The sequence below is a fragment of the Lathamus discolor genome, chromosome 12, assembly GCF_037157495.1.
Source record: "Lathamus discolor isolate bLatDis1 chromosome 12, bLatDis1.hap1, whole genome shotgun sequence".
NCBI lineage: Eukaryota > Metazoa > Chordata > Aves > Psittaciformes > Psittacidae > Lathamus > Lathamus discolor.
Genome location: NC_088895.1, coordinates 5,053,307 through 5,080,201, shown reverse-complemented (window position 1 = coordinate 5,080,201; position 26,895 = coordinate 5,053,307). Strand labels below are relative to the sequence as shown.

Genomic DNA, 26,895 nt, shown 5'->3' with positions numbered 1-26,895 from the left:
AAGAAGGGCTGTCAGGATTTGGCCTGTCATGATTAGAGACCAGCGTAAATGCTGTGACAAAACTGATGCATTGGCCAGGCTGCTGTAGAGTACAGCCGCATTTTGTCCCTGTCTCTTCAAGCCAGGCTGAGGTCACCCATAGCGCATTTGAAAGAGGCTGCAATGATGCAGAACACACATGTCTCCAGCCCCATTCATGGCTGAGGAATGCTGAGAAAGAAAATTAACCTTGCTGGCTCTGTACAGCAAAGAGCCACAGCCACCCCCATTCCCCCAAAGTGAAGACCCAATGACCACAAGAACAGATTCTACTGCATGTGCATCAGATGATACTTGTCTAATGGATGCACAAGGCAATGAGAACCTCAGGTTGTTCCTATAGCTGTGTGCCCTCACATTACAGCTATCACACACTCCTCCTCTGTGTGCAGGACTTATGGTCCATCATGGGCACCTGGGCTCAGTGTGGTGGTAGTCCTGAAGTGAGCCTATGTTTCCAGCTCCAGAGAAGGTCAGACTGAGCCACCACGACTAAGTTCCCTGCAAAACCTCGGTGGTTTGAGGTGGAATTCGAGCATTGTTTTTTACCATCCTGTCGCATGGCAGTGATTTTAAACTTGCTGTGCACTCCTGGAGGAGGGAGGAATGCATGAGGAAAACACTTCTACCCACAGCAGGTAAGGAATAATGCCAGCATCATACTATCACTTGGAGACAACGGGTGGTGGGCAAAATTCCTGCCACTTTCTAGATTGTTAAAAACACCTCCTCTGGGTCCAAGAGCAGACCAAGAGAAAACATAGCCTACAGAAGAAGTCCCAGACAGATGGCGTGTTTTGGACCACTATTAATCTTGACAACCTTTTGCAGCGTTCAAATAGCTTGCCTAGGGAAAAAAACCCAAAACTCCCCAAAATGCCTGGATGCAAGGGGCGCTCCCGGCAGCATCCGCTTTCCTCCTTATCTTTCCCACCGAGCATTTCCCGGCACAGGAGGCGCCTTCGGGAGAAGAGGCAGCGAGGGCTGCCCAGCCGCTGGGGAGGCGGGTGCTGCGGCCGGGACCCGAGGAAATAAAATACCCCTTGGGCGTTGCTCCTCCGAGAGCGTCGGGAATCACCAGCGGGGAGCACGGGGAGCCGGGGCGGAGCCGCCCAGACCCCCCGCCTCCCCCGGCGCCTCCCCCGGCCCACAGCCCCGTACCCGCCTGGCCCAAAGCACGACGGCACCGCGGTCGGAACGCGGCGATGGGCTCCCGCCTCAGCCGGCAGAGCAGCCTGGAAGAGGAGAGCACCGAGGAGCCCTGCGCCGGCAGGCTAGAGGGTGGCCGGGGCGACTTCCACCTCTCCTCCCTGCTCCTCCATCCGCAGAAGCTGCCCGGGGTGCTGCGGAAAGCCTCGCCGGCGCCCTACGTGCGGCGGGTAGGGTGGCTGCGGGAGATCCAGGCCACTATCCGGGAGCACAAGCGGGAACACGCCGTGCACATCCTCAGGCTGCTTCGCAAGGTAAATGCTGAGAGAGATTAGGGGCCCCGGCCACCACCTCCGGGGCAGGGCGGGCAACAAAGGGCTGTGAGCGGCGCGGGCGGTGCCGGCCGGGCCGGGGTCTGCAGAGTGGGGCGGGGAGCCGGGTTTTACAAGCTCCCCTCCTCGGCAGTGTGGGGTTTGCAGCTCTCCTCGGCGGGGCGGGGCGGGCTCTTTGTGCTGCCTTTCTCCGCTCATCGCCCCGGCGGTGCGGCAGCTGCCTCGCTAGGTGCCCGCCGCAGCAGGCAGAAGCGGCTGCGGGAGGCGACACCCACCCGGGCTCCCGGCCACCAGCCCGGCTCCCTGTCCGGGCGGAGGGGCTGGAGGATTCGGCTGCTGGCAGGAAAAGGGGGGTCCAAGCCTCAGCTGTGCCCATCCACACCCCTCAATGCAAGTCGCTGGGTGCGCTCAGGATTGATGTCCCCCGGAGAAAAGACAATGCCATCCCGCTGCCACCACATCCCATTATGCCCATCCAGCCAGGCTGGCCAAGGTCTGTTTTTTGGGAGAACCCAAAATGGGTTTGGAGAGGAAGAGGACCTCTGTGGCAGTCTTCACTGAGAGGAGAGGTAAAGGGGTCAGTGTATCAGTGGAAGCTTTTTTCTGTCTGCTACTATTCAGGAACAGAAAAGCCAGTGTGCAGACAGTGTGGTGCCAAACTGCTGCTGAGGACAGAGCCCTGCTGCTGGAACAGAGCCATCTACTCCATCGCTCAGTGCTACCATCACTTTCCAGGCAAACTCGGCTCCCCCAGCTGCAGGCAACTGCACTCAGTAGCACAGGGGATGAATCCTCCCTCTGATTTGGACATAAACCACCATCAATTCTTAGCTTTCATCTTTGTTAGATAATGACCTACATAATTGCGGGAACATACTGAGTTTCTCGCCATAGTGGCAAGTAATCTTTGGGCTACTTGGGGAGTACACTGGAGCAGGACTGGCTTGCCGGGATGCTTGCAGCCATATTACCAGCTGCAGGGACCTGCATTAGCAGCCCTTTCTGCTCTGAACATCCCGGGCTTTGCAACACATCCAACAACGGTGGTCAGTGCCCTGTGTTCCCAGCAAGTTGCACACTTAGAAGTAAGAACTTACAGGACCAAAACCTACATCTCTACTTTTCCTGTTCACTGCCTTAGCATTCACATGAGGATTGCCACCAGCTCAACACTGTTCTTGCCACACATGTAGACAGATAAACCCTCAGCAGAAAGCCTGTACCAGTGTGGCAGAAAAAGGTGGAATAACATTTCAAAGGCAGTTTGGAGAAGCACCATTACAAGAAGCTTCTGAAGAGAGAGGCAACCACTCACTTCATAAATGCAGCAATGTAACATGAACAGACTTTTGTAGAGTATGCCCGAGGCCAGAACTACAGAGTGTTATTTTCTATAGTGCTCAGCAGCTTTCCTTGAGACTGAAGCACTGAAATCCTCCACAGGCCTTGGAGGTCTCCAGAAGATCCAACTGTGAACAGCCGGGGTTTGAATGCTAAGTCACAGGGCCATCTGGCATGGAGGGTCATTTCTAAGCCCTCCTTTCAGGACCAGTTAAACACTCAGCATATCTGCACTGAGAATCATCATGTCCTGAACATCAGATTTTGTCCACTGCCCTTCCAGTTCCTCTTGTTATTCCTGGTCCCCATCTCTGCCTGTCCATGTCGGAACAGTGCCCCTCTGTTCATCTGCTCATGACAGAGCAGTGAGACATGCACCCTGTAGTCACAACACTGAGATGCGAATCCATCCAACACCACCCCAAAGACTCCGGTTTGTTATGCGCTCAGATATTTCAGAGGCACAAACCTACACCACTAATACACACCACAACCTTCAACAACTAAACACAACTGTCAGCCAGTCTGGGGTCATGTAATCAGAACCAGTCCTCTTCACATGTCTAGCATCAGCTTAGAGGGTACTATGATCAGCCTTTTTTCCGATTTACAAATTTACCTCATTCCCCAACTAAATTCAGCCCTTAGCTTGGTCCCCAGCATGTCCTTCCTTACACACACTGTCTTACCTTGGCAGTAAGATGCTCTAAGGAGTCGTGGATTAATGTGTCGCAGGTAAGATTCTGTTTGTAACCTGTAAAAAGAAAGAGATACCGTATTTAGTGGACAATGATATTTAACACCATACCTCATCACTGTGCCTTGGGCAGGGTACAAACACCCCAGAGAAGGCAGAGCAATGGTAAGACCAGAATCACAGCCTCCTCAGGTGAGCAGGCATGCTCAGCCAGACCAGAGCTCATGGGCTGTTGGTGTGTGCCTCCTGCTGCAGGCAGCCTGCTGCTCCCAGCAGAGAGAGACCTTGTCCAGCCCTGCAGATGTACCCTGCAGGGTGTATCTGCTAGTGGGTTTTGACCTGTGTCTGCAGACCCCAAAGGGCTGTGGACTGCTCTAGGATGTGGGGAGGGTGTAATAAAGTAAAGCAAGCCAGGCAGAAGGAGATCCAGTAACACAGATGCAAGGTCCCACCATTTTAGAAGACTGCACCGAGAATAACCACATACCACAGGTATACACTCAGGTACACTTGCTTTGTACAGGAACACTTGGGCAACTCACTGCACATCACCTTACCAGTCTCAGAAATACCACTTGCAAAAGGCAGTCCGGATTTCTGCTGGTCTAAATGGACATCACTCAGCTGAAGCCAGGGGAGACAATGGATTTACACCAGTACAAAGTCTGGTACAATCTGATTTCCCTGCACCCAGACAATGGCCAAGTATAATTTTTAAGATAACAGCAGTAAGCAAACTGATCTGGCAAGACTTACAATATTCTGCTGTCTGCAGCCATCCTTTATGTGGTACAAAATTTTCCAAGAAATGATAGAGGGAAGGAGGGAGGGAAGCAAGTAAAATGAACCAGAAAACGTCCCTGGGCTAAGAATTTATGGACTATCAAAATGAAGGGAATATTTACAGCTATATTACTTACAAAGCCCTTGCAGGCAGGATTTATAATGGGAATGCAGATTTATCTTAATAGTATAGCTCCAACTGGGGGAGTTTAATTAGTGCTCTGACATCCACTGCTGCATGCCCAGCCATGCCATCCACTCGGCAGCTTTCTTCATATGCGCATATTACACTTGGCGTAGGAGGCTCCATTTCCCTGAAGCCTTATGGTTAAGGGAGACATTGGCATGGTGCCTTGGTATGCTCCTGGCCCACATCCAGCTGTGTCTGGCTGGCTGTCTTTCGGGACTGATCCACTGCTTGGGTTCCTTGCTTGCTTATGGGTGTCATCTGTGTACACACAGTAATGGGGCTGTAAAGCATTTGATTTATCATCCCTTTCTGCACTAAATCTGTAGCCAGGGTCTCTCCAGTATTGTGCTTTCTGCTCAATCCAGACAGGAGAGAGTAGATAAAACAGTCTCTACTTGCTGCTTAGGGTTAAGATCCCACACCTCTGCTAGCTATGGCTCTGTCCCTGCTGCTGATGGATGTGTGTAGACCCAGCTGGTTTTTTTGTCTCTCTTCTTCCTTTTTTTCCCCCTGAGCTCTCAGTGCACCTTTCACATTCCCTGGAGCAGCACGAACATATGGGGCACCCATTTGCTTATTCATTTCTCCTGGCAGCAGCATACAGAATGTGCATAGGACTTGTTTCATTCCTCAGCTGAGCCTTCCTTGTCAACTGAATCAAACTCAGCACTGTCCCTATTAGGGAGCTCCTTTGTTCTACATTCCTAATCCTGGGTTATTCTTTTTCTGTCCTTGAGGTATGTTCAGTGTGTGTGGTCTCTCTTTACCGGATGCCCTTTTTTATTTTCACAGCCCTGTGGCACCTCCTGATTGGAAGTAACTGTGCCATATATTAGATCTTAGTTTTCCTCTTAGCAAGAAACAGCTTAGTTCTTTGCAGTATCAGCCATCTGATGCCCCTCAGAGGCTTTTTTGTTCCCAAGGATGCTGAGGTTTCTTCCAGCACGTCCAAAGGTGCCCCATACTCGAAGCCCATGCAGGTTAGTTGCATGGACTACAGATATTCCCCTAGCTCACACTGTAAAAGACAGGAAGAGGACTCCCTATGACTGTCATGGTAGAGCTACCTATAAATTTACCATTACACCCAAAAGGCAATACTGGCAGTGTTAGCACTTAGTGAGAAATTCAAAGGACAGCTAAACTCATATTGATGGGCAGGACTTCTGCTCTGCGAGCCATGACCAGGGCATATGGCAACATCTAAATATCTGAGAAAGGTTTGATTCTTCCTGGAAAGCTGAAATTGGAGAGGCAGGTTTAGAGCCAGCCTTCCTGCACAGCTTCTTCAGCAGATTCACGCATACAGGCTGACAAAGCTGTGAGCTTCTCTGGAGCTAATTCTCTCTGGGCTCCAGCCAGCCTGGGAATGATACCACTCTCACCTTCCTATGGTAAGTGGAAACAAGGTGCTCAGTCCATAGGCTGACTAGCTGAGCTTAACACTCCATCTCAATCAGCTCTTTGGCTGTCCACATTCCCCATCACAGTGATGCTGAGTCAGACACAGCTGCTTCACCTTTGTTGGATAGTTTCCTGCATTGAACAACCAGCTGGCACCTCATCACATTTACTTTCTGGTTTCAAAACACTTCATGATTATAGCTTCAAGGAGACCCATGTATCTGACTGACTGTTTTTCCTGTAGGACCTGGGACTGGAAGGAACATTTCTCAATGAAGTACTCTACAAAAATGCAACTTTCCTCAACTTGGTGGATCCCATCTCCCATGATTTGCTGATGAGCCTCGCTAGAGATCTGCAGTGTCCCAAAAAGGTGAACCCTTCCCCCAGCCCCATGAATACTTTGCAACATAGCACTGATGCAAAGAGAGCCCTAATGCAGTGGTGGGTGATGCTCTGCAGTCTTTCAGAACCAGCCAATGTATGCCCTTGGAGTGGTAGCATATAGACTACATATAGATACAGCATAGATTGTAATATATGTTTCCGTAGAAATGAGTTAAAACTACCTCAGAACATGAATGCAACTGAAGGACGGGGTGGTTATGTGCATAAAAATAACTATTTTTGTGCCAATAGTAAACTTGATGACAGGGTACAGGCCAGATAAAAATGTATGGGGGGGATACTGGTGCCATATTGACTGGGACACGGCAGAGGTTCCAAGGAGCTAGCTTATCGGGGGCGCTTATGGAGCTGCAGAGGAGAACAGAGATCTCTGCGCACCTCTGCCCAGACTGGTACCTCTGCAGGAGAAGAACAACCTCTCTCTTGCCAGGCCCTTTGCTGTATGTAACTGCCCTTGCCCAGCATTACATCCCTACTGTAACCTTCCAGATTCCTAAGGGCAGTGCTGTAGGAATACATTACAATTCAGGGTCCAAGAAGCAAACCGTATTAGTGCACAGTATCCCTGCACTACTTTGACACATTCCTTCAGAGACTGAGAAGAACAGAGGCAGGGCTGAGTGTAGAAAAACATAACGGATACACAGTCCCACTGCAATACCAGTATCTTTTTGTTAACCAGTTTTGTTTTGTAACACCAGTAACTTTTGTTACTCTTTGCTGCCACAAATACTTGGATTTGCAGTACACCCATTTAGTCATCAGGCTTGGCAAGTGTCATGTTTGCTTTATAAGGAGAGCAATAGAGTGAATTTCTTTATTCAAAGAGAGATATTACTTACACAAAGCTCAGAGCAAACAGCAGGGCCCTAGGGAATACATTGGATGCTTGCTGTAGATTACTGGCATTTCTAACCTTGTTCTGTCATCTCCTGAGGCTCTCATAACAATTAACCTGTCAGATGTCAATAAACAAAGTACATTTAGACAAAGTTCAATTCTCATAACTGGGCTGCAATGCAGCCTGAATAAGATCTTTTAAAGTGTAGTTTTTGTGCAAATTTTATAAGCATCTAAAAAGGAAGGGGGTGGGTTCCAGCAGCACCTCTTAATCATACTTCACTTGGCCTCACCTCCAGCTGTTGTACCAGACCATCTCCAGCCTCACACTGTGCAGAGCCCTTCAGGGGAGGCAGCATGAGGGGACATGACCTTACACAGGTACCTAGCAAATAACACACTACAGTTCTTACCTACCTGCATATACTTCTCCTCCTCTATTTTCCATGTATTATATGACACATGTACCATTATATAGATAAGATTTTCCCCAATCTTAAGGAAAATGTTGAGTAGCTGAGCTGACCCTCAAAACCAACAGGAGGGCTGGAGACACTCAGTAAATACCCTACAGCACCAGCACAAACACCAGCAGTTCATGTCCCCTCTCTGACCCTGGCTGAGCATCTGGTGGGTGTAAATGCATTACAGGCAAGCAGGCTGAGTGCAATTCCCAGTCTGTCAGTGGAAATTAAATCAGTGAGGACATGGGAAAGAACAGGAGGGTAATTCTCAGTTGTGAGCCAACAAATGCTTGCAGAGCATTGTGCCAGCTTCTGCGTTGAAGCCTGCAGTGCACGTGCACCCACTTGGAAAGGTTTGCTGTTTTGGTGACAGCAGGGTGCCACTTGCAGCCTTGCCAGCATTGTAGTAGCCTAAGACAAGGCACCTAACCCAAGGGCATGGGCCAGTCCTTGTGGGGTTCCTAGGGGAGCAGTGACAGGGATGAGGGAGTGCTCAGCTGAGCACTTAGGCTGGGATCCCTCTCCACTTGGCACAACACAACAGCTACATGCTGGCAGCGCATCCCTGGAGAGTTGAGCTGATTCAGTGACTGCTGAGGAAAGCCACAGTGCAACTGCTGGCCCAAAGCACAGCACTGTAACCACTTGCCGTAAAGAATGAATTAGCATATTCCCCTACAGCTTTACTATGTGTTTACCTACCAAATCCCTAAATGTACATGTTGCACAACAGCTGGAGGGCTAAGGAATGGGAATGCAGGTGTCTGCCAGCATTTGGAAAATATGATAAAGGGGACAGAAATCCCAGCCTTCAGCAGCTGCCATTTGCCATTCTGCTTCACCAGAGGAAGAGAAGTGCTGTTGAAAGTCAGGGCAATAGAGAATACCTTCCTGAGTTTATTTTTGCATGTATCGATCATCTTGGTGCCGTGTTTTTCTGATGAGTTACTACTGCAGGGGATGAAGGAAACTGCTGGCATTAGGAAGTGCCCAAACTCAAACCTCCAGGAGCAGAATGGACACAAAGATGTAAGATGGAGTATGGGGTATTCACTGATCCCTTGTCGTGCTATCTCCTAGCTGGAACACGGGAGGGAACAAAGTCAGGGTGCTGCTGCAGGCAGAGCAGGGATATCCCAGGGTACATCTCTCCAAGCAAGCTACACCTCAGGAACAGGGCAAGGTGCTGATTGCTAAACTTTCCATATCAGGTTAACAGATAAGTCAGTCCAAATACAGTTTGTAGTGAGAGTTTGGGAAGCATGGCAACAAGGGTCATTAAGAGAAATTTAGCAGCGTCCTATACCACATTGTTGGCAGCTTGTCTGCACAGCTGGTGACAAATGCTGCTTAGGATACAGCAGTGAGGAGCTGAGACACCCGTGCTGTCCCTGCACTAGGCTTTAAACAACAGTGGAGGTCTTCTGAAGAAAAGGGTGTAGGGGGTCCCCGCACAGAGCCCCTCACACTGTCAGCCACCTCTGCCCTCCTGGGTGTTGCCTGGCCTAGAGCCAGACTCCCTGCCACAGCTCTAGAAAATAATCCCTCTTCTGAACTCCACTTGCTCCTGGGTAGGCTGTGAAAGTGTAGCCCCACTTTGGGCAAGAACATATTTGGATGGGCTGGGGTCCTTCCTGGCAGTGCACAGCTGTTGCTGCTGCTCCTCCACCTCAGGAGTTGGCATGTAGCAGAGGTACCTCAGGCCTTCTCACCACTCTTCTTTCACCCTCTCTTTCTCTTCATCTCCTCCCTTATATATATGCACCTGCCCCACTACCACCTCTGCTCCTTTCTCATCTTCCTCTGTTTTCCCCCTTGCCTCCTCCTCTGCTGTGGTGCACACAGAGTCTAAGCTGTCCCTTTGCTTTCAGGAATATGACCCCTGGAAATCCTCAGACAGGATCTGCAGGCAGCTGATTTACCACCTAACCCCTCACTCGAAATGGCACCGGCATGGCATGCCCCGAAGGAAGTCCCAAGTGTGGTAAGCAACATGGCAGGGATACTGTGGATGGACATGGAGGGGGATCTACCAGGAGAAACTGTGCTGAAGCCCAGCACCATCCCAGTCTGCACTGGGATGCCACTGGCCTTCTCAGAGAAAGGTAGGACTGAAAACCTGCATGGCAGCCACTGCTCAGTTTCTTAGAAAGCCTCAGGCAAGCGGCACAGGGTCAGAGCCAACACCTCTCTCCTTGGCCTGCCTTGCTATTTACTCCTTTTTATATAGTCTTACAGTTCCTCAACCTCTCCCAAGTGCATCAAAATCAATCCCATTGATTGCAAAATGCAGACAACTCTCCTGGCAGGGCTTGCAGGGTGTTTGGCCCCCAGCTCTGCATCCCACTTTGTCCTTGTTTATCCCAGTAAAACTTCCCAGCCTGTAGGGAAGATCTCCCATTAAAAGGCAGTACCACAAGCTGATCACCCCACTCAGTAGGAACCACTGTGGGGTGGCTGGCAGAGAGGTGACCATCTTTACCTACCTCCCATTTTTCTGCCAGGACTAGAAGGACCGGAGACGGTATAGAACCTCAAGTACAGGAAACCCAACTCAAAGTACAATGGCCACTGACAGCTACTGGATGGCAGCTGCTTTCCACTACTACAAACATATCAGACACCCATACTTTTCTCCTTGCAACTTGATGGATTTTTCTAACCAGATAAAGAGCAATCCCTACTTCTTTTAAATCCACCACTTTCCTAATTTTCTTCAAGCAAAGCCTATTCCTGTGACACAGATCACCACTGCTGAAGAAAAGACAGACAAATTACTAAGAAAAGAGCTCATGTCAGTCCCATTAGTTTCTCAGGAATAAATGCAGGATTGGATAAAAAGAAGTGCAAAATTGGCAGCACTCTGAGAATGGCCTTGGGCTTTTCTGAGACTGTCAGTCTTTGATGCATGTACCAGCAACTTAAAATTCCCCATGGAATTGCCATTTCCGTCATACCTTTCATTGTGACTCAGAGGCAGCTCCTCAGTGCATTTTAAGGAACAAAATCCCTAATATCATGATTTCCAGGCTATCTGCCTTTCATACCTGTAGCCCCATTTTACCACTGTGAGTTTCAATGCTCTTAATCCCAGCAGTCCACAGGGCAGGACTGTTCATGCTGGTTTGCAGGTGGGAACCACAGCACAGAACAGACCAAGGGACCAGACATGAGCGAGTCCTTTTCCAGATCCACTCAGTTAGATGACATTTTCCCTATGAGATCCTGCAGAGAACTAGAGATGCAGGATATAGACAGTAGATCAGCCCTCATCCCCATCCTTGTCCAAGATAGACTTAAAGATAAGAAGTGCTGAAAATAAGTAGAACTCTGTAGAGGGTGGCTGTCTCAATTCTGTGCTAAAACGCAGCCCCATTCTGTTTTTCAAAGTCAAAAGTCCCTCCCTGCTGCTGCTAACTCAACCCTCTGCCTCTGTACTCCTGTTTGCAGAACAAACCTCTCTTCCAGTTGGACTCCGGGATGGAGAGTCCAACTGGAGATGTTCCCTGATTGCACAGTCCAGGGAGAGCAGAGGACTGCCTGCTGCAAACTCATCACTTACTAACAACACAGAGAGGAGGTCTGTGGCCAGAGAAAGAGCTCTGGGCCCCATGAGCCCAAATCCCACACAGAGGTGTCAAGCCAAAGGTACAGGCTGGAAACAGAGCATCTGTGAGCATAAGCAGAGAGAGGGCAGCAAGACAATATGCAATGGAGGGAAATACAGGTCTAAAGTGGGCAGCCCCGCCTGGCAGTCAGGCCCAGCTGCACAGTATTACATAAAGCACAAAATAATTGTGATTAATTATTAAAGAGCAGAGCTTTACTTTTAATACTGGAGAGGAACTGGCTTGCAGCAAAAGTTCCTGCAGAGCTGATACCCAAGGCTGCTGCAAGAAAATGGATGTTGTCAGTAGCAGGAAGGCAAGAAATAGCTGCTTTATTTGGAGATGCAAGCACCTGGTTTTGTCCAGATGGGCTGTTTTAACCTGATCCAAATACTCTGCTTCCAGCTATCTGCTAGTGAGAATATTTTAACTACAGTGTCTGTCTCTGAAGCCCATGCCCTTGGCTTGCACTCTTCCTGCAATCAAGGTAGTGTAAAAAGTATGCGTGTAGCAGTAATACTTTGAAGGCATTTCTAAAATCTAGTGGGTATTTGAGACAACAGGGAGGAATCAGTGCATGGAGACCACACTGAGGAACTGAATTCATTTTCCTCTTTCTTTTGTGGTCCCCTGGGCTTTGGCTTCTGGCTTTCACTGAGCTGATGGAGAACCCCCTTGTTCTCTTCTGAAATGTGATTTCTGCTTTCTGGCAGCATGTTAGATGGGCCCAGGAGATAATTAGTAAGAGAACTTCCAGCATCTGCCAGGTTCTAATTACGTTTGGGCTCTTATGGAGATAGGATATGGGAGATGAAAAGGACCTGCAATACTGGGACCAGCTCACACATCAGGTGTTCCTCCCCACTGCCAAACAGCAAACCAGCAGGTCAGAAGCAAACTAACCGTAGTTACATCCCCATGTCTTCTCAGTGGGACCCAAAGCATCCAGCAAGTAGAAACCTGAGCCATCCATGTACTAATAAAGCAGAAATAATAAGGTACATCAAGCTCTCCTGTTATGATATACTGGCCAGAAGCACAGTCCATACAGAAACATAGAAGGAGGAAGCTTATGGCAGCACAGTGAACTCTGCAACAATAGAAGAGATCCAGCCCAGGCTGTGTCTGTTTTCTCTGCCTGATTAAATTGTCAAAGGTGATGCTGGGAGGCAGTTTGCTCTATGTATCTGGTGCCTCTGGGTACTTGGCAGTAGCTGTCTGCCTTGTACAGCGAAGGGTTAGCAGTGTCCCAGCTGTGCAGTCACCTAAAGAGACTATTTCAGCTGCCCAGATGATACTCAGAAAGCTTGCCAATACTGAAAGCAAGGGCTTAATTCTCCTTTGCTGCAAAATCCTGTCCAGGTCTCTAGCTTCCAGCCAACAGCCACATCTCACTTGCAGCTGACTTTACTGGGTTGGCTGGCTAACCCAACAGAGAAGGTGAGATCTCGGGACAGTTAAAATTAAAACCAGAGAAACTGGAGGATAAGATTTCACAGAAGGGACCAGCACAACTTTGCTGCAGTTTTCAGACACTTACATCCTCCTGGGAATTCTCTTTTAGCACCATTTTACAGTTGTATAGATCACTCACACTTAATGAGCAGAATTCATCCTAGAGTGTTGTATAACTCCAGCTTCACTTCCTTATTAAATGGACATTTATAGTGTAAAGAGTAATGGATGAAGAAATGCTGCTGTACACACACAAACTTTTTAGGCTAGCAGCATCACTTCTGGGGAATTTTGACAGATGCAGGATTTTTTTATATTATTAATTCTGTTTTCCAAAGTTGAGACCTTCTGCAAAGCTAAATTAAGGAAAACTGTATGTGCTTGTGCAAGTGCCACCATCTGCCTCCAGAACAGGGCTAGACCCAGAGGGTGTATTACTTTCTGAGGGCAAGGTACACTGGACTGCAATTCAGAGTGGAGAGGGAGAAGGGTATCAAGTGAAGACAGTCTTTGCTTGGAGAGCTGGATCACAGCCTAGCACCGCAACCAAGCTGTGGATTACAACTGAGTTGTCTTGGCAAAAGTCATGTCAGGGAACCTTAATGGATCTTCCACTCGCCTCATCCCAGAGCTGGCTACTTCGGTGTAACTACTTCCTTTCTTAAGTGCAAGGATCATAACTGAATATGCAATAAACACAAGATGATCTTCACAATCAGGATGTTCCTGGCACAAGAAAACAACCACAACACCAACAGATTTTCCACACAGTGACTGGCTCTGGAAAAGCAAAGGCAGTTGTGTGTATGGAGTTAGTAACTCCCAAACTGCATGCATCTGGGCTTTCTGTTTCACCATAATTTTACTTTGCTCTACTGAGTGATTTTCACCTTGGCTAATCCAAAGCTGGGTGGAGAACTGAGTATCCCTTCTGGGCTCATTGGTCCATTTCTCAATTATTAATGCACATTGTGCAGACACTGTGGCATTAGATGCACTTTTAAAACGCAATGAAAACACTTGTGTCTAGAAGACTGCAAGGAAACAGCTTTAAATGGCTTTGGATCTTTTTTTCTTGAAAACATCACTCAGGGCTGTGGATAACAGCTCTGGCAGATTAAATCCCAGCCTTTACATGGCATGAGATGAATATTAACTACAGCTTTATGTCACCCTTATGCAACAGGGTAAACAGGCCCCATCATTCCTGCTTCAGAGATAGGAAGCCAAGTTAGAGAATACCAGTCAGTAAACTAAAACCACATGGCAATAGTCATATGGGAGTACACAAACTACCCCACACAATGTTTTCAAGAAACTGCTGCTCACAGCGATGTTATCTGGACAGAGATGAGCTGGTGAATAAGTTATGTAAAGGCAGGAACTGTCCCTTCATCTTACAGTGCAGAGTCCCAAACAATATGCATGATCAGAGTTCCCAGCAGCAGAGAGACAGGTACATCTGCAGAGGCTGTTGGAGATGGTAGAAAGGGTCATCCAGCAGCTTGACACTGCCCTGTCACAGATCAGAAGAGAAAGTCCAAGGCTGGCAAGCAGAAGCTGCAGGACACTGATAGAAAGAGAGACAATGAGTGAAGCAATGGAGGCTGGGGGACAGATGGCAGTTAAAAGGAATCAGCAGAGACCTTGTGCCTTTATGACTCTTACACAGTTGAAGATCTGACAAAGACATAAGCCAATATAGGACATTTACAGTGAGGAGGCAGCATTATTTGCTGTGTTGCTAGGATAGACCTAAAAAAAAAAAGAGGAGAAACAACCAGAGGTCTTGGATGGATCACATGGCAGCAGGAGGGAGGCCAAGGGTTCACAGCTCTCTTGAACACACCTTCAAGGACAGAGTAAAGACGACAGCAGAGCAAGGAGGAAGAGAGGTGTTCAGCTGTATCAACACCTACAGGTACCCATGTCCAACCCCAGCTGCAGAGGGAGGGTGGTAGGAGAAAGGCTGCTTTTGCACTCCCTGCTCTCCACAGTGAGGGATCTCCCACAGTTGATCAAAAGAGCTTGGGGGCAAGGATGGAGATGTGATTGAGGGACATTTCATGGAAGTCCCTTTCTCATGAAATGCTCATGGAAGTGGCCTATATGTGCACTGCCTCCATCTTCACAGAGGTGCTGGGCCCAGCCTCACCAGCTCAGGCTGGGTTAGTCTAGGTCAATGCTTTTGAGACTTCACTTTTTCATGTCTCCCTAGAAGCAGCTAAAGCCAACCATGCTCAGCAGCACCCTGTGCCACAGAGAAGCAAAGCAAGCAGATTATGCTAAGTAGGTGATTAAAAAGCCCAGAGTCCATCCCCTAAATCACTGCTCAAAGCAGAGAAGCCATCCAGACATGCCTGTCACTAGGTTCTCTGCAAGGAATTGCAGCTAAGACATACCAGACTTGTGGCTAATTAGCCACTACTGGCAATGCCTGTTAATGAAGATGAAGATGCTCAGTGATGGCAGTCTCTGGCAACAGAAAATTTTACATTTGGAGGCAAATCAAAAATAGGAGGAAGAGAGGGCTGGTAATTCCCCAGAGACAGGCGAGGAATTCTGAACATCCCTCATTACCGAAATCCAGTCTGACTCAACATTTCCTCCTAGCATCCTTCCACAGCATGGAGACAAGGAAATGAGGCTGGGACTCCACAAATCTGAACATCCTTGGCCTGAACAAGCTCTTCCAAATCCCACAAAGCCAAAAAGAGGCAGCAGCCACTGCAGTGCTTGGCAAATCCCATCAGAGCAATGGTCAGGAGCTGTTACACCCCTTCCCTGTAGCCACCAAAGAATTTAGCTGATGAGCAAGCCATTGAAGGGATTCAGTGCTAATAAACAAATAATACAAGTGCTAAGTCCTCAGCTTCCTGGACTCAAAGAAGGACTTGGAAGAGGGCCTAAGGGTTAAGTCCCTTAGGACAGGTCCTGGAAACAAATGACTAGCAACTAATTTCAGGTCTCTTCATTATTTCATCTCAGGACAGCTCTGAATTTGCTTATTTTAGCTGAGCTCCCAGAAGAAAGGCACAATGACTGATCCTTATGTGGAGAGAAGATTTTTACCCCAGAAAAAAGCCAATGGAGGCACAAGATTGTTTCATTCCTTTCCTGTTTCCAACTGAAGGAGAGCAAGCTTTATTTTGACATGTGCAGGTCCCTCAGAACCCTTGCTCTCTGGGCTGATCCTGGGTGGTTCTTACATGGCCAGGCTCATGGTGCAGCCTAGGGACTGCTGAAGGGTAGACTTGGCATCTAGGGAAGAGTGAAAGGAAGGCTGCCTGCCTGTCAGTGGGAGAAAGACCAGACCCCAAGGATGGAGTTGGGAGCAACACAAGAAAACACTTGTTTCACAAGAGAAACAAGCAGATGTACCAAGAAGAGCTCTCATCCCTCAGCAGTGCTGGACCAGGGTTGCAAGCAGGAGGGTGGGCAGGCACAGTCCCTCCCTCACTGGGTGCTTCATCTAGCTGCAGGCAGGCAGGAGGGGCAAGTTGCTGATTATCCTTGCTTAAAGTTTCACAGGATTTCTCATTTGCAGCCATTTCTCCAGAATCTGAGGGAGTAGGGGGTTTGTTTCCTCTCTGAGCTTGTTGCAGATAATACAACACAGCCTGCTTCCCTGCAGCCAGGGTCCAGATCCTTGTTAGATGCAAATCCCCACAATTATAAATCTGCACACAGCACCAACTGCAGTAGCATTAAGTTGCTGGCATCCAGCCTCCAGTGCTTTGCAGTCCTCTGTCCACACGTCCCATAGGCATCAAGACTTGTGTCCTAAGTAGCTACCTTGTCCCACACAGAGGAAAAAAGCTTCTGCAGCTGAAGGAGTCTTTAAGCTTACTTCACATGCAGAAATTAAGAGATAATAGACGATCCATTTCCCTGGAAGTAAACCTGGTGTTTTCTCAGCTGCTGCAGAAGTGTCTGAGCCTGGTGTGCTGTGTATTGTGCACCCTCCCTCCTCCCGAGAAACAGAGCTTAACAGAGCTCCAAAAAAATACTAAGTGACAGATAATTCCGAGTAAAGCATCTACCCACTTCTCCCTGTCCCTTTTCTGACAGCAGATATATTTACCTCTAAAGCAATAGAGGAGAACGAGTGGGCAGCTATTCTGTGCCCTGCCCTAGAGATAGTATTTAGCTGCACCTCTTGGAGCTGCACATAACCACCAAGGTGAGAAGAGGTAGCATGCATGAGGCATCAGATCTCATACTTCAGCACTTACCAGAGAGCTGAGGGCCTGGCTGCAGGATTAGGGGCTATGTCCACCAGGACGAGGCTTCTACAGACACATCCCTACAAGAGGCATTTTTACAGGCAAGAGAATACCTTAAACAGAGAAGGAGCCCACAGTGCTGAGACAGGAGGCCCAGAGTCACCCTGGCAGGTACAGCAATGAGGGCAAAAGGAAGCAGCAAAAGCACAGGAAAGGAAAGTAAAACGAGCCAGCAAAGGAGGGAGGGCGGGCTCTGGCACAGGACAGGAGGGTTTAAGCACATTCAGCCAGGAACAGTCCAGTCTGGAGAATCAATTACGGGAAGATAATTTGTCTGCTTGATTTAAGCCTCCTTGGGGTATTGGCTTGTTGCTGAAGAGAGCAGCAGGAGGTACCTGCTCTGGTCAGAGCACGATACATGACTTACTACTGCAGTGTCTGCATAGCAGCCAACAGGAGGGGAGGCTTAATAGGCAGAGACAGACAAGCACATTGCTTTTGTCCTTCTGACATTTCCCCTCACGTATCACTGTCTGCATTCAGAGCCAAGTCACTCAAAATGGGACCCCAAGAGCCATTCAAACTTGCCCCCTGTTAAGAAAGTGCTGCTGCACATGCAGCCGGAAAACCGGCACCTGAATGCTGAGGCCCGGCAGAGGGAGCTGTGCTGGCTCAGACATGCCCTCCAGTGGTCCCCGCTCCAGCCTGGTTCCCATCCCCATACCAAACTGGGAGCACTAAGGCTTTTTCCTTGCAGCTTTGCAACAGGAAGGTTAGATGAGGCTTTGCACAGACTCAGACAAGGCTTGGGGCTGGAGGGGCCCTATGTTTGTCTCCTCTCTGTGCTCCCCCCACCCAGGATCTACCATTGGTTGACAGCACTGGGGAAGAGAAATTCAAGAGCCATAGGCTGCTTGCACAAAACAGGCATTGAAGTCATTGGAGGCTTGCCTCTATGCTTGTTATCCTGTATCCCCCCAGACCTCCAACAAAGTCTTACTCTACAGGCAAGAGAAGGCTTCCATCTCACTTTCTGCACCAGTCCCTACTGGATAGAAGGGACTATTTCCCCTGTGCAATCAGGCTTACGTCAAGACTGGTTTCTCCCTGCTTAATCTCATCAGTATGAATGCACATCTCCACTGTGCATTTGATGTTTGGTTTTGCTAGAAGTACTCCACATCAAACACCCAGATAAAACACCTAGAACAGCTAAAGGGATAACATTGTTCCAGGGAAGACTCAAGACTTCCAGCTCTGAGGACAGTCCATGATAGAATTTATACAGTTTGAATCCTCTTTCATGGTAAACTGTGCCACACCACCGCTAGTCCCTGGTGACAAACTATACCAAAAAAGCGTACATTTATTTACCAGGAGAGTTGACAAAATACAGCTCCAAGGCAGCCTAGGCTGATATCAAGCATCCCTTGATTTAGCAGGAACAGGGAGGCTAGTCTAGTGCCTTCCAGACTGCAGTATGCACAGTTCACAACTCCTGCTGTTATGGCAGCAGCTAAGAGAACTGCGCTGCTCCAACAAAGTTCTTCACAATCCTGTCTCTGGGGCCCTGATACTGGAGAGATATCGAGTACCATGAAGGTATGAGATATGAAGGCCCTTTGCAGAACTAATCTGTGTTATTTCAGATTAATATTTCACCAGTATGTCAGTCTCTGCTGTACAGTACAGACAAGCACTGCTCCCCTTGCCCCTCCTGTGATTCACTGAGGAGTAGTCTGGGTTATGTAATGCAAACATTTAGTAAGTAATGCATAAGGCTCTTTTAAGCCTTTAGGCCTGAATGTAAGTTATTTCATATTGTTACTACCTCTCTACAATTAAAGCTCATTAACTCAAATGCAAGTTTGTAGATACAGCCTGAGCCTTGCACAGTGAATTCCTATGAGAAGCATAAGGACATACAGAAGCAGCCTGAACAAAGTGCTGCTGAACCCAGGATAGTTATTTTTGGGCTTGAGAATTGACAGGACAGGCCACAAGGTCTTTGAACTCACACTCCTACAAGGAAGCACAGCTACAGGTTTGCTGTTGTTGAATGTGTCCACAAAGGGCTGTTGCCTGCACTGATGCACATTCACTCACTTGCATGACATGCTCATAGGGGATTATTAAGGACTCAAATTTGCAGGATGCCATGAACTGCATGTGTAAAGCAAAGCTATAGAAGCATTGTCACATCCTGTCACAACTACAGAAGAGCCTGGCAACACTAGGGCTTGTAGGGACATTCTCACCTGCCACAGAAGCTCCTGAGGTGCTGCAGCCTCCTCCGAGGAAATTGCATGTCCCCGTGTACCCATTGCTTTCAGGGACTGGCTGTGCCACGGGTGTGCAGGACACTACGGAGAGCCAGATAGGAAGAGTGGGGACCTTCAAATTGGTGGTTAATTCTTAACCCACCCTGCTCCTCCCAAGCTCAGCGAGGCACTTACAGACCCCACTGAGCACATGATTAGTGACACTGGTTACTGGGGGGTCCTAATAAGGCTCCCATAACCTTAAAGCTAGATCTGCCTGAAAGGACAGCAAAACTAGTATCATTTACACCAAGACACTAGGTTCTCCTGCAGTGTATCCCCACCAGCTCCTACGGCCCCACAGCTTCCTCTTCCCACAGCACTCTCACAATCCCACAGTCCATCATAACTCCACATCCCACTCCCCTTGCATACACAGCCCCATAGCACACCTTTGCCTCATGCACATCTTACCTACCTCACCCTCACACCACTTGCCAGGCAGACAACAGAAGAAATAGCTAAACTCTTCTCTCTAGATTTCTTTTTGAACCCCTGTGTCCTCACAGCTGCAGCAGATCCCAGATGATTTGCTGACCAGACCACAGAGACCCAAATACACAGCCACTGGTGCTGCTTAATGAGTAAGTGCTGTTTAGGAAGGCTTTTAAAGGGACATACAGTAAATCCACTCCTGGAGTGCAGTTTGCCTGTAGATCTTTTTCCTGATAAAACACCCATTTCTCAGCCTGTTAACACTGCTGTCCTCTACAGTAGCCCTGCAGCACAGTCTATTTGCCACAGACTTTGGCATTCACGTGGAGAGGTGGTGCACAAACAGCCCCCACACAGTGCAAACCAGTGCACCTAGAAAGTTTGCTTGCCTTGGTTATTTCTGCTTTCTATGCATGAGCATCTGTACATGTGCATACATGCCCATTGAAATGCCCTAGTGGGAGACTCTTTAGCATCCTGTGTTTAGCCAGTTCTGGCAAAATTTATGTGTAAGTGCTGAGAATATACAGGAAAGCCCCAGGAGGTAGTCTGCCCTGAGGCATGGTACAAACCTTGCACTTTCTTCAGTGAACTCCATTAACCCTTCGCTTAACTTTCTAGCCCATGTTCTTAATGAGTTCCCCCTGTCCCAAATGCTCTCTCCCTTGGGTGAGAGACGGATGAGAGTGTTCTCCTTAATGATCTCTCTGTCTCTTCCCCTTTCCACCATTAGCCTGAAGACCAGCCTGCAGAAGAAAGTGAGCCAGGACTCCATGGATTTGTCAGGGATCCCCCTGACCATGCGGGATGTCCACCGCATGGCCTACTACCTACAGAACAATGGGGACCACCTCACCTCTGTGGACCTGAGCTTCACCGAGCTGAATGATGACATGGTGCGCCTGCTGCTGCCCTTCCTCTGGGCACTACCCAAGCTCACTCATCTTTCCCTCAATGGCAACCGACTGACACGGGCGACCATGAAGGAGCTGACTGATACCATGAAGGACATGAACAAATTTCCTTGCCTAGCCTGGGTTGACCTTGGCAACAATGTGGACGTCTCATCCATGCCACAGCCACTGCTTGTGGGCCTGCGCAAGCGCCTCAGCCAGCAGACCACACTACCTACCATCTACGAGGCGCTTGACTGCGACTCGGAGATCTCCAGCGGGCATGAGGGCAGCCAGCCAGAGGATGAAGCAGCCGGAAGCACCATGCCACGTGGTCTTTCTCAGCAGGGTTGCGAGAGGTGACTGGACAACAGGCCAGCACTGGCACACTGAAGCTGCCCCAAGAAGTCTTGAGTACAAATACCAAGCAGAGGGCCAGCTTTACCGGCTTCCTTTGGCTCTTCCCTCTCACCTTCCCTGACATGTCCCCCCCACCTGCTGTGAGACAAAAGCCTGTCATCCCCCCACAACGTCCTCCACTCCCTCCCCTCACTGCAAAACCGACTGCCCATGTTCCAGAGAGGAAACAATGACTTACAGTGAACCTGGTCCCCAGGCAGGGTCCCACTGGAAGACGGGAAAAGACCTGTCGGAGTCAAGAATATCCTCCAGCAGCCATTGGGTTGAGGGATATGGATGGGGAGAACCTAAAACAGAATCAGGCTTGTAGTTTACTTCCTTTCTTCCTTTTCCTATGCACCTTGGAAACCTTGGGACCTGCAGCCTTGAGTGTGAAAGGAGGTAGCCCAAGAGCCTAGCTGCTGTGGAGCTTAGGTGAAGAGCTGAGAGGCTAGAGCTAGAGCCCAGCAGTGTGTCTCCCTCTTGTGTCTGGCTCCTTTTGTTTTGTTTTTTTCCTATTGTGTGTTTTGTATTAACCTCTGAACAAAGGGACTTGGTCAGAGACCATTGGATCGCATAGGCTGGGGCGGACACATGGCTTAGAATTGCAGCATCAGGATATTTGCTGTGTGACCGGGGTGAAAGGGAGGGGAAGGAGGTATGTGTTGGTGGGAGCATGGGGGATGGGATGAGTTGGGATGGGAGGAGGAGGGAGGAGAGGGAGTGGGAGCAGTCTCGTGGATTAGCAGGATTGGTTTCAAAACTTGTGCTTTTGTACTAAAATTACAAATTCCAAGCGAAATGGAGGAAAAGCAGACAGCTAAGTGCATAACTGTGACACCAGAGGAGCAAGCAGTGAATATGCCAGAGGTGGGCACTTCTCAAATGAATGCGCAAAGCTTTGGCTCCTCATGGCATACTGCATACCTCAGACACAATGTGAGCAGCTGCATCGCCATTTCCAATGCTGTCCAAACCCTAAACCACCGATGCAGTATTTCCAGTGTTTTCCACGCTGCTCATGCTCTATGTAAACATAATAAACAGTTCCCTTGGACATTAGCGTGAAGCACTACAGAGTCTGAGTATTTGGGTTGTTCACAGCAGCCCAGACTGCAAGAATACGGACCAGCAGTCCTCATTCAGTGCTGAGCGGTGTGGGAGAGGAGCAGCAAGTGCCATTCACATTGGTAAGAGTGGTTCATCCGTTTAATGGAAGTGAAACATCGCTATTCATTTGTGGTAGGCTGCCACCCTTAAGTGTTGCAAGGTGCTGATACAAATAAATTGATCACACTTCAGCTGGTAAGTCAAGTCCTCTCAGTTATCTGTCCCCACAGGAATTCAGAGAGCAGGTATGTTTCCGAAAGAGTGAAAAGTTAAGGAAATTAGACATATTAAAAAAAACCCCAACAACCAAACAACAAACATGTAAATCCTGGCCCTCCTAAATTGACAATGGTAACTTTGCCTACCTCTGCTGATTCTCTCTGGGAGTCTCAATACATGTAAGCAACTCTCATATACTAAGCCACACAAATCCACATGAAATAGACACACCTTTCATGCTCATTGCTGATTTTACAGATTCTGCAGGAAGAAAATCAATGATATTTTTCAAGTGACTTATCCCCTTTGGACCAACAGTGTGAGGGCACTGGATAGTATCAGACAGGATCAACTACCAAAAGCCCCAGTAAATCCAGTCTCCTGAGGAAGAAAGCTGGGTTTAGAGACTCTGTACTGAGTATTACAGCTTGACACTGCAAATGCTAGAGCCAGTCCTGTTCATACTCCAGTCACTAGAGGAGGACCTCATGTCCTTTATGTTAACTTGCAAAAAGAAGTGGTGTAGAGTCTGTCCAGCTGACCAAAAGAAGCAGAAGATGTAAGAGGGTAAAGCAAATATAGCTAGGGCCAGGTGCTAGCTGCCCCATTCCAGTGAAGGAGGAAGAGAAAAGGCCCTGAGATAGCCAGAATATGATGTTTGGCCAGGAGGATGGGGAAGAGGGCATGCAAATGTAGCCAAACCCCAGCACAACCCAGGGTGGGAAGCGAGCATGTGCTCCCCTCAACAGTTGTCACCCAAACCCACTTTTTAGCCCTTCTAGTGAATCTAGAAGTCATTTCTGCAGCAAAGACTGACTTTGGGGAATATGCGGTTGTTTTGCAAAAGGAAAACCAAAGCTGATAAAGTGGCCATTCCCATTACTGAGGGAAAAGCCATGCTGTTTCCAGAGGTCGCCAGCTGCCTCTTCTCAAAACTCACTTTTCCCTTCTCAGTGTGGTATGTTAGAGAATTACAGAATCGTTCTGGTTGGAAAAGACCTTGAAGATCATCGAACCCAACTGTTAAACCCAACACTGCCAAGTCCACCACTAAATCATGTCACTAAGTGCCACATCTACATGTCTTTTAAATACCTCCAGTGACTCAGCCACTTCCCTGGGCAGCCTGTTCCAATGCTTGACAACAAAAGGGAAGAAAGTTTTTGTAATAACCAACTTAAAAGTACCCTGGCACATTTCCTCTTATCACTTGTTACTTAGGAGAAGAGACCACCACCCCTATCACTACAGCCTTCTTTCAGGTAGTTGTAGAGAGCAGTAATTTCTCTCCTGAGCCTCCTTTTTGGCAGGCTAAACAGCCCCACTTCCCTCAACTGTTCCTCCTAGGTCTTGTTCTCCAGACCCTTCAGCAGCTTTGTTGCCCTTCTTTGGGCAGTCTCCAGCACCTCAGCGTCTGTCTTGTAGTGAGGGACCCAGAACTGACCACAGTGTTCGAGGTGCAGCCTCACCAGTGCCAAGTACAGGGGGATGATCACCTCCCTAGTCCTGCTGGCCACACTATTTCTGATTCAAGCCACAGTGCCATTGGCCGCCTTGTCCAGCGGGGCACACGCTGGCTCATGCTCAGCCAGATGTCAACTTACACCCCCAGGTCCTTTTCCACTGAGCATCTTTCCAGCCACTCCTCCCCAAAACCGTAGCATTGCATGGGGTCGTTTGACCCCAGTGCAGGACCCAGCACTGACCCCTGTTGAACCTCACACAATTGGCCTCAGTCCATCGGTCTGGGCTGTCCAGATCCCTCTGCAGAGCCTTCCTGCCCTCCAGCAGATTAACACTGCTGCCCAACTTGGCGTCCTCTGTAAACTTACCGAGAGTGTGCTTGATCCCCTTGTCCAGATCATTGATAAACATACTAAACAGAACCGGCCCAAATACTGAGCTCTGGGGAACACCACTTGTGACCAGCCACCAAATGTATTTAAATCCATTCACTGCCACTCTTTGGGCTCAGTCCTCACTTTCCTGCCCTACTGTGGAAAAGATTACACTATTTTTTCTTTTTTCCATCCAAAATACCTTTCACCATAAATGAAAAGCATTTCAAACGTCATCAGGATCTGCTTAAACTCTTAAAGCCTGAGCACAGCAGCACTCTGTGCCAAGAAGAAAACTCAGCCATGAAGCATTTTAAATGAAGGCTTGGAGCCACCTGGTGAGTCAGTGGCATATCTAGAAAGAGGGAGCAGGGGTGCTGAGCTTTTGGTACTTGACTGAACACTGTCTCTGTAAGGCTCTACAGCAAGGCATCTTCACAGCTTCTCCATAACAGTGGCAAGCTCCTGAAATGAGGCAAGACCCCCAGCTTGCAGCCCACCACTGACAGCTCTTCCCTGCAGAGCTGCTGACTCAGCCCCAGGGAGGATCTGTGCAGCCTGTTTCAGCCCTGCTGAAAGTTGTGGTTTTGGTCTGAGCTGCGCTGTGCTAATCAGCAGAATGGAGATGAGACATTCAGCCCCTTGCAAGGGAATTCTGTACTAATCCCTGACGATGCCTGGCTGCCAGTTGGCAACTCCAGGAGCTAGAGATAAAGCATGGCTTGAAACAGACTGGTTCAGTTGAGCAGCTGTGGGACCGTGTTTATTCCTCCATATGCACTTGGTTGCTCTGCCATAGAAACCTCCCCACAGAGAACCGATTGTGAATAGATACATGCAAATGCAAATTATGAGGTCCTGGCCTAAGAAACTGCCAGTGCTGCTTGGATGAGCTCTGCTGGGCTGCAACTTAGCTGTGGAGAAGCTATCACAGCATAGCCAGCTGCTCCCTGCTAGCTCCTGACTACACTGACAATGAGGCACTCCGTGAGCACAGTGGTGTGCATCCAGCTCCAGAGCTGTGAAGTGCCCCAGTGTCCCTAAGATGAGATGCATGCTCAAGGAGCAGGCCTGGCAGCCCCAAATACAGAGAAAGCTAGTTTCATAAAAGCCAAGCTTATAAACCAGAGAGGATGACAAACCCAAATGAGCCTTTCCTTGCACTGCATGAGAAAGCTCAGCGCTCTCAAAGGGGATTAAAGGGATGAGCTGCTAATTCAGGTCTTCTCATTGATACCAGGGGGACCAGCTTAGTTATGCTCCTAAATCAGGGGATGCTGCCCTACAGTGAGCCTCTGTCTCCTGCTAGATAACACAGCAGGAGAGATGGATCCCTGTCATACTGAATACTCTCATCAGTGCCATACTTGCTGATGCAGGGCTGTAACCTCAGCTACCTAAAGCAGCACACCCCATCATTTGCAGTTTCCTAGCCTTCCTCTCTGTGCGGGTTGCAGCTGATCAGCCTGTGATGGGACCTTTGTCATGTAGCAGAGGGGAAGCTGGAGCTGCACAGAGTAGTATCATAGCCCTTTCCCTACCTCTGGCCTCCCATCAAGTGATAGTCTCACAATAGATCTCAGCGTGGGATACTTAAGCACACTTTTCAAAAGCAGGCTTCTGGAAGGAGAGCTCACCAGATGTAAAGCTATGCCACATTTTCCCACCACCTTATTTTTCCCAGGCTTTATAAAGTACCCCCAGAAAACCTTCCTCCTCCTAGAGTCTCTTTTGAGATCTACCATTGCATAGTGGCAGGGTACAAGACAGTGAACTCCCATCTCCACAGCAACTTCCTCCCCAGCATCCCTCACAACAGGCAGTTTCACAGCAGACCCCCTTGCGTGCTCACAGGGCCACCAGCAGCACGTCACCTCTAAATGCTGGTGAACATGGCCAGCTGGGGTCGGGTAGGCAGCAGAAGGCTCTAACAGAGCCAGCCTGCAAAGCCCAGCCGCAAGGAGGTGCACTGTGGGGATGCTGAGCAGTATTGGTGCCAGAGAGCAGAGGAAAGGAGGAAGAGGCCAGACCTTTTCAGTTACCCAAACACAAACGCACTTGTTCCCTCCCTACCCAATTGGACACCACCTTCCTCACTCCTCCATCCTGCATTTTGCCCCAGCCTCTGACCACAAAACCCAGGGTAACCACCTTAGAATGCTCCAGGTGGCAATATGCTTAGCACTGAGGCCACCACAAGCCTCCTTTGTTTTTGTAACTCTAAATAACAGGTGATCATTTTGGTGAGGTAGGGATGCAAAAACTACCTGGAAGCACAGGCTTGTCTGATCTGTTTTTATTTCACACACTTTGAGATCTGTCAGACCCCTTCTGTCCTACACACGGGGCTCTTTTTTTCAACTTTTTGACCTACAACTCATTCCTTGTCAGAAGCACTTGGAAGATAAAGGAGCTTGCACTGTTTGGGGCAGGCTCGCAGGCTCCTTGGTGGACAGCTGCTGACAGAGATGCCAAGATAGAAATTATTTAATCTTAAAGCAAACAAGAGAGGATTAAACATTTGCCTTTACTGACCACTGTCCACCATCAGATTGTGTTTGTTTCACAGCTCAGAAGAGGCAAAGGTATGTTGCAATATGAACTTTTATCACTATACTGTCTTGACAGTGCAGCAGGTAAACATTCTTCCAGGGCACTGGCAGACAGACTAGCTCTGAGCTGCTGGGGACAATTATCAATGGACAAAAGAATCTGTTTTGCAGTTTTCTGGCATTAAAGAAGGG

General features: G+C 48.7%; 1 protein-coding gene and 1 long non-coding RNA gene across 2 annotated transcripts; one reads left to right on the top strand and one right to left on the bottom strand.

Moving 5' to 3' along the window:
• The first annotated feature begins 1,018 nt into the window (after window positions 1-1,018).
• Window positions 1,019-21,637, top strand: LRRC75B (leucine rich repeat containing 75B). The gene is made up of 4 exons (XM_065692907.1): window positions 1,019-1,502; window positions 6,180-6,308; window positions 9,519-9,631; window positions 20,426-21,637. The coding sequence occupies exons 1-4, from the start codon at window positions 1,245-1,247 to the stop codon at window positions 20,946-20,948; spliced, it is 1,023 nt and encodes a 340-aa protein (XP_065548979.1). The 5' UTR covers window positions 1,019-1,244; the 3' UTR covers window positions 20,949-21,637.
• On the bottom strand, window positions 7,194-19,707 carry LOC136021092 (uncharacterized). Its single transcript, XR_010615669.1, has 3 exons — window positions 19,676-19,707; window positions 19,195-19,299; window positions 7,194-7,298 (listed from the first exon to the last, which is right to left on the bottom strand). It is a non-coding gene; the product is annotated as an uncharacterized LOC136021092 (long non-coding RNA).
• Window positions 21,638-26,895: the final 5,258 nt, after the last annotated feature.

What these genes read in the sequence shown, in the direction of transcription:
- LRRC75B (XM_065692907.1), top strand. Translation starts at nt 1,245, where the DNA reads ATGGGCTCCCGCCTCAGCCGGCAGAGCAGCCTGGAAGAGGAGAGCACC. An exon ending in TCCTCAGGCTGCTTCGCAAG is followed by an intron (nt 1,503 to 6,179) that starts GTAAATGCTGAG and finishes TTTTTCCTGTAG; the next exon opens with GACCTGGGACTGGAAGGAAC. An exon ending in ATCTGCAGTGTCCCAAAAAG is followed by an intron (nt 6,309 to 9,518) that starts GTGAACCCTTCC and finishes CTTTGCTTTCAG; the next exon opens with GAATATGACCCCTGGAAATC.